The following is an 8,008-nucleotide window of genomic DNA, read 5'->3' as shown; positions in this document are numbered from 1 at the left end:
CTATACTGAAATGCTTGTAATTGTTAAAGAATATTAAGTCTACGATAATAAAATAAAATAAAAAAAAAAAGCCAAGTGGATAAGAAGTTAGGGGAAAAAACTCTTAGGAATGCATGTATGAATGGCAAGTAAGAGATGATTTTGCTCTCCTTCCTAAACAGTGGCCGGAGGCGGCGAAAACACAGGAGCGCATGCGCTTGCTTCCAGGCGCTAGCCCCGCCCCCTTTTAGGCGGTAATCTCCGAGATTCCCCATAGAAGAGGTCTTGCGTCACTCCGAGGCGCCGCGGCGCGTGCCAAGGGCGGGGGATTCAAACAGCCGGAAGGGAGCTCGGAGCTCTAGACCGGCGCGCCGGAGAGTTGGCTTTCTGCTTTTCCTTGTTTATCCCTGACCGCTGTGTGCGGGAGTTCGGTGCCGGGCAGGACGACGACGTGGAGAGGATGACGGCCGCGGTGGTGCCGGCGGCCCGGGTTTTGAAACGGAAGGCTCCCGTGGTTTCCTGAAGAACTTCTTCAAGCGACGGAAACCTCAACTGCTCCTCAAGTCTGGCGTCGACCTGTGGGTGAGCTCTCTGGGCGCAGGCGGCGGGGTAGGGAAAAGGCGAAGGAGAAAGAGATGGAATGGCCCTTTCCCTCCCCCGTCCCCGCTTTGTTGCTCCTCGCCTCTGACCGAATCTGGGTGGTTTGGGGGGGTGGTAAATTCGGGGTGGGGGTGGGGCAGGAAGAGTCCGCTGATTTCCCATCACTAAGATTAGTGACTCAAAAAATGAGCGGTTACTAAGCGTTGAACTGACAACAATTTGAGAACGGTGGTGCTGATAGTAACCGCTCGTTTTGCAGAGGTAGGAGCTTCTGGGCCGGAGGAGTAATAGAATCACAGGTTCATAGTTAGAAAAGTTCTTCAAGTCTGTCGGCCTGCCCCGCGCTAAAGATGTGGATACTGAAATCAATGACTTGCCTGCGGTTGCATAGTCAGCAGATGGTAGAACTAGGGCTCGGGCTTGGGCTTGGGCTCGGGCTTGGGCTCGGGCTTGGGCTCGGGCTTGGGCTCGGGCTTGGGCTTGGGCTTGGTCTAAGGTTTTTTTCGATTGAAATCTGCTCTTTCTGCTGAACGGAGGCAGAACCGTATCTGGGGTTCTCAAACTGCGGCCAGCTGAGGACGTTTATGCGGCCCACCGGGTTATGACAAACCGGTTGAGGGGCGGAGACTGAGTGTGAGCTTCTGTTTTTCCTATAGTCAGGCCCTCCCACAGTCTGAGGGACAGTGAATTGGCCCCCTATTTAAAAAGTCTGAGGATCACTGACTGTATTATCACATTGTTATTTAATGGATTGGTCTTTTTATTGAGGTAAAGTATTGTTAAAAAATAAAAGAATCATAGAAAAATTTACCAGTTTTTGATCCTTAAATACTTGGATTTTTAGGTTTGCAACTCTGCCTGCACTTGATTTCACCACATTAGAGTTGAGCCTTTTTATTTTTTCTCTAATTTATTTTACTCTTGACTTCATTTAGCTCCCACGTTTGAAATATTGCCGTTATCTCTGTCTCTTCTCCCTCAACTCCCACATCCATCCTATTAGCAGATCCTCTGGATGCTACTTTTGAAATAATTTTTGAAACTCTCATCTATTTTTCTCTTTGTAATCTTGTTCCAACCTAACTTTCCAGATTTATTTCATATTACTTCCTTTCACCTAATGTTTGAATCAGACTGGCCTATTTACTATTTTACTTTTAAGATCTCAGTTTTCGCCTCCATAAATTATTCCCTGTAATTTCAGTGCATTCCCTCCTCAGAAATGTTAGGTTACTTCAACATTGTTAGGATGTAATTGAGGGACATCCTCATATAAGAAATCTTTCTTGATACTTGTCATGGTTAAGAACTCTCTGCTCAAGTTATCTTTAAGTCAGCTATGTAAAAGTTGTATTTTCCCAGCAGAATGTAGGATTTGTGTAGGATAGGATCTGTCTATCTCTTATGCATGACATACAGGAAATAATAAATGCTTGTTGAATTGAACTGAATAACAAAAACCTGGAAATGGAGGAAGTACAAATCTTATTTTTCCTATTTTATGGATGAAGACACCAAGAATAGGGGATTTAATGATTTAGCTGTAGATATTTGGCCAGTAAAAATCAGCTGAGACTTTAAGCAAATACTGAATATAACCGTCAGGCATTTTATTGAAATAATATTTTAGAATATTTGACTACTTCATGTGAATAAGTGCTGAAGGGGATATAGAAAGGACTCTGACATTTTGACAGCGCACAGCTTAATTTAATATTAGCTAGATCCCAATGCAGAAAAGCAATGCATATTACTAATGGGGTGAGAGAGGTCACTGGTGGCTGTATTAATCAGGAAAGAATCTTCTGAATCAGATGAGGCTTTCCTCTGATGCATTGATTTTAGAAAATGGAATGAGTACTGGGTTACTGAATTTTAGCCCATCTTCAAAGGCACTGAATTGAAGACCCTTTGCTAAAGTTGATAAAGATTTTTATTGCCAAATTTTGTTATTTAAAAAAAAAAAAGTAGAAAACATTTTTCAGGTGTTCTCAATTTTATGAGAAAGGAAATTCTTGTAAAAATGTGTATTTTCTTACTTGTTTCCCTACTTTAGTTTGTGTTCCCAACTATTTCATCAAGCAATTGCATCATTATTTTAAAACAGATCTCTTTTATCATCTTACTAAACTTTGCAAAACTCCTTTTATTTCTTTTAAACTCATGCTTTCCTTTTTCCTGGCATTCATTCTTAGCTAGTGTTTTTTCAGATTCTTTTCATTTTAATCCACTGAAGTAATTTACACCTCCTGTTCTTTTGTATCGTTTAGTTGCTCTTGTTTTCTATTCGTATCTCAGACTTTGTGAACAACATTGGCCTTTGGGACCCATTTTGATGTGCCATTTATACGGTCTTATTGTTTCATGAGCATTTCTCCTGTGAAAACTATTTAACTTCCCATTAGAACTAGAAGTCATTCTTAGTAATCAAGATTTGTGAAAATATCAGAAAAATATTTCTGAACGTAGGGACTAAATAATTGTTTATGAAATGATTCTAAATTTCTTGTAAAGATAACATTTCAAATTAGTATCTAGTAAAAAGTTGTATCAATTGAAGGAAAATTTTGGCCTTTCAGAAGTAGTAGTGTTTTTTGGAAATTTGAATTGATCCAATTTATTCTTACTGTTGATGTGTAAAGTTATCCAATCTCTTTGACTATGATTGAATTGTCATTTTGTTTGAAATGTTATTGTGGCCATAGTTTAAAAATTAAGCAGATATGTTTGTCTAGCAAACCTGGACACTTAACCAGGATCTATATTTATAGAAATATGCATCATTAGACAGTAGTTTAATTTTCATGTACTTGCATTAATTCAATTCATCAAGCATTTAAGTATTTGTTGTATAAAAGGCATATACTGAGTGTTAGTACAAAATTTAAAAAGTCCAACAGCTCTCAATAAGTGAATACATGTATATAGCATATAAACAAATATAAAATAATTTGAAGAGGGAAAGGCAATATGGTACATTTTCGCATGAAAATACTTTAAAATATTGTCTATATGTATGCAATATGGTATTTATTTTAATGTATCAACTATTTTAAAGCACTTATGGAAATTTAAAAATGTTCTTTCTTTCTAAGGTACACTTGAACTGTTTACTATTTCTTCATCGATTAGCAGAAGAGACCAGGATGCAAGCTTTTCAGAATAAGAGTAGGATAATTAAGGATAAGCATATACTTGCTGCAGCAAAGGTAACTATAAAAGGGAATTTTGTTTTTTTTGGACACTTAAGACCATGGAATAAGTCAAATGTGTCCTTCTCCTTTGTCCCTTAACCCTTAGGTAATTATACTTCAATCAATAGTAGTTGATAGTCAGAGCTTGTGTTCAGTATGTTATTGAATTTAAATGAAAGGTACAATTAAATTTTCCATATTCACATAGTTTTGCTTTAGGTGGGGAAGTTAAAAAATACCTACAAGTTTCAAAAATAACCTGACTTTATAATACTTTAGGAGAAAAACTTTGCTCTTTTTTTTTTTTTTTCTCATTTTAGTTTTAGCAATACTTTTGACATAGCAAAATTATTCACTTTTATAACTAAAGTAAAACATGTTCAACGATTACAACAAAGCATTAAGTATAATCATGCTAAATACTTTTTAATGTTTACTCAATTTTCTAACTGGGAGTTGAAATTATATACCCTCAGCAAACTTATGAAGGATATTAATATGACAAATTTAAGTTTGGGTAGGAACATTATGAAAAAACAAATTCCTACCCAAATTTAATCTCTGAGCATAGTTCTATTTGATGTTTGGATGAAAATGAAGTCAATGTGTGTCCAGATATTTGAAAGCTCATCCTCTTGTTGGGAAAAGTGTGATCATAAAAGCTAGCTGAACATTTATGCTCATAAAAAGTGGAATGATTTTAATGTCTTCAAGGTGTTTTTCTTTCTTTCTTTTTTTTTTTTTTTTTTTGCCTTTCTAAATTGAAAACAGAGTGATTGAAAATATAGACATAACTCAGGTATTCAACAGGCTATTTTCTATTTTCTGAAAAGCTGTCTAAAATTTAAATACATGTTAGATAATACACAGGAGAACCTATAAGGAAATTTTATTGAGTACTTTTATAAATTGAAAACTTTGAAATGCCAATAATCACAGTTCACAACAATTTTGCAAATGAAATTATTAATTAATTAGTATGCCCTATGTTGATTTCAAGAGGCTTTTAGAGGAAAACTGTTGTTATATCCTGTGGCTTAATGTGTATATATTAAAGAAATAATACTTTTCTTTTCTTTTTGACAGGTGGTTTTAAAGAAGAGTAGAGGTTAGAAACTAAAGACTGCTATTCGAAGCTGTATATTTTCTCATTAAATGTTTATAAAGAATTCTGCTTTTTAACAACACTTTAAAATATGGAACATTGTATGAGTTGGGCAAACTTTTGTACTGCTAGTTTTGAATTGTAGGTATATTCATTTATTCATCTACAAATTTATTTATTAATCACTTCTACAGAGTTTTTTCTTAGTGAAAGTACAAAGATAAATAGAATATAGCTATTTTCATAATAGGCACAAAAGCTCAATGTATTTGTGGTCTATTTGTGGTAATGACAACCACACAGATATGCAAATAAAAATATTATAAAGGCTATTCAGCACTTTTATGAAGGCTCATGTTTTCCTAAAGGTGACCAATGTTAGTTTTTAAAAGTTGAAATTTTTATCTTAAAATTGTCATTGCTAAGTTTTATGTTTTTTCTTTAAAGATAAAAATGATTGCTTACTATATTAAATAACTTGAAGAAATGGTTTTATGATAACATGTCTTTAATAGCTTAGGTGCAGTCTATGAGTTTAAAAAAAGCCCTTAAAATCTGTAAAAAAAAAAAATAATAATGTCATATTCAGAGTATATATGAAAATCTTATTATTTAGCTGAATTTTTCAAGAATGGAGTCTAAACCTGTGATTTTATTGGTTTAAAGAGGAGGAAACTCATTCTCTTAAGTCAGTGTCTTTTGTGCAACTTAGAATCTACTAAGTTAAATAAAGAACTGAGGGTTTATGTGACTTCGTCACAGTCCAGAGCCAAAGTCACTTGATAACATGTCATAGATTGAACCTAAAGCTTCCAAACTGTGGGGCCAATTCTCTATCCATTATTTCAAACTGAGTATTTCAGAATATTTTCATTTTGGTGACTTTTGAACTGAATTTCCAGCAATATACAAAACTTAATCTTTTATGAGATTGTGGATATTAAACAGATATCTACAAAAAAGCTTCATTCTTAATTCATATATTTTTTAAAAAGATAAAATAGATTTTTTTTTTTTTTAAAGAAAAAACAAAATGACCTTTTCTGTCATCTAAAGTTCCTTTTACATGAGACTCTGGGCAAGTATGTAACTTCTCTTTGTCTCAGATTCCTTAATGGTAAAATGGGAGGAGTAGTACTTTTCAAGGTTGTTCTAAGTATGAAATAATAGAAAATATGTAATGTGTTTAGGATTGTGCCAGACATAGTAGGTGCTATATAAATGCTTATTCTCTTCCCTCCACAAACTTGTGTTTGACCTTCTACAAATGCTAGTAATAGGATCTCTGGCTCCTGTAAAAGTACTTGAGGTAACAAGTATATAGTGGATACAGAACACTTATTTCACCCCACATAATATTCAGATGACCCTAAGGATTTATGGGAGTGTCAATTTAAAAAGCATATTAATTGGTTCACAATATCTTATAAGCAGTCAATATAATTCTTCCTCTTTTCTGAGCCCTTTTCTCTACCATGATCTCAAAGTTCTCATGACTCTTCTGATTCAACATCAATAATTAATATTCACTTTGAAAAGGAACTTAATTTGGAATTCACAGTGAGGCAAACGTCCTTGACTCTTATGGGGCCCTCAACACTTAAAGAGAGTGAATTGTTTTAGCTTCCAGGAAGATTTTGAGATGCTAAACAGATATCTTTCTTCTATGAGATCTGCAATATCCAAGTACCTCACTTTAATAGCAAGGGATGGCAAGATATAGTTATGGTTGTAGTCTCTTACTGTTCTTCCAGTTGAAAGAACCATGTAGGTAATGTTCTTTCTCTTAAGAAATGCGCTTTTTAGAAACTCCTCTAAGATCTTTGAATGCTTGGTTATTCTCAAGGCAATGAATAAGAAGGATACTGTCTAGAATCTATGATTTTATGGAGTTGTAGATTTAGAACAAGAATGGGCTCAGAGGTCATCAAGTATTAGCGCCCTGTCTTCATATCTGTCTCATTTTATAAACGTGCAAACAGACTGTTCAAGAATAAAGAATAGGATTTTTTGTTTTTTGTTTTAACTCTTAAGCCCAATGATCTATCCAGTGTATCAACTCATTTTCTCCAGTAACATTAGTGTGAAAAGTCATTCCATTGCTGTAATAGTGCAGTTCTTGTGTAATTGTGTCTTAATTTGTCTGGGATATTGAAAAGTTGTGACTAACCTCTGATCACATTGTTGAATGAATTAGGACATGAATTTACATCTTCTTGATGCCAGTGCTGATCTTTTAACCTATCTGCTATGTTTCCTCTTATAATCAATGTAGAAGAAAGTAAATAAAGTTATTTTTCAAGATTCCTGGAAGATTTCTGGAAGTTACATCACAGAAAGAAGGCAAACCCAATTTTAGTGATACAAAAATTTTCCATTTACTTGTCTAGAAAATATGAAAATATTTCAATATGTATTATAAGATTAAAGGAATTCTTTCCACAACTTATTCTTCAGCTATTTAGCAGCTGGACATCTCTCGATGTTCTTGCTTAGAACTGTACAAATAAAGAGATAATGGCAAATATCAATCTAACCCTTTCCCTTCCATTATCACTAACTGTTCTTTTGTGTTTTCATTGGCAGAACATCGAAAAGATGTAGGGTCACACCTTCAATTATAATATGAATGAAATAAAAAATTTTAATTTTACAGCCAACTTTTTCAGGAGCTTATCCATTATGAAATAACTGGAATATATTTCTGGTGCAAGTAAGAAAACCAAAGTACTTAAGTGGATTATAGATTGTATGCCAAAACTATAGTATAATTCCTCTTGATTTTTCTTTGAATTGAAGCAACGTATTAGCATTAGAGGAGTAATAGTCTCAATTGAAGGAAACAAATTAACAGGTTATTTCATACCTTAATAAGGACCTATGTTTGGAGTTGTTAAAAAGAAGCTTTACTTGATTAATGAATGTATTCACTTTTAATGTAATTTACTTTTAAGACCCAGAATGGGTTACTTAACCAAATTTTTGATAAATATAACAGATGGAAATAGTTATTTAACAACATTGGACTTATTTAAGAAAGAAGTGTGGATTGTTGGAAATTATAAATTGCAGTTGCATAAATATGAGTATTTATTATACTAAAGTTAAAATCCCCTTCTTACAGAATAGT

General features: G+C 34.2%; 1 protein-coding gene across 1 annotated transcript; it reads left to right on the top strand.

Annotated features, from left to right (window-relative positions):
* The first annotated feature begins 264 nt into the window (after nucleotides 1–264).
* CENPW (centromere protein W) lies at nucleotides 265–5,210 on the top strand. Its single transcript, XM_074309907.1, is given in 4 exon segments — nucleotides 265–488; nucleotides 491–561; nucleotides 3,675–3,788; nucleotides 4,860–5,210. Coding segments are annotated over 4 exon segments (261 nt in total). The 5' UTR covers nucleotides 265–439; the 3' UTR covers nucleotides 4,887–5,210.
* Nucleotides 5,211–8,008: the final 2,798 nt, after the last annotated feature.

This window comes from Sminthopsis crassicaudata, chromosome 4, assembly GCF_048593235.1.
Source record: "Sminthopsis crassicaudata isolate SCR6 chromosome 4, ASM4859323v1, whole genome shotgun sequence".
Classification (NCBI taxonomy): Eukaryota; Metazoa; Chordata; class Mammalia; order Dasyuromorphia; family Dasyuridae; genus Sminthopsis; species Sminthopsis crassicaudata.
Note: the sequence above shows the minus strand (reverse complement) of the source record. Positions and strands in the feature narration are given on the sequence as shown.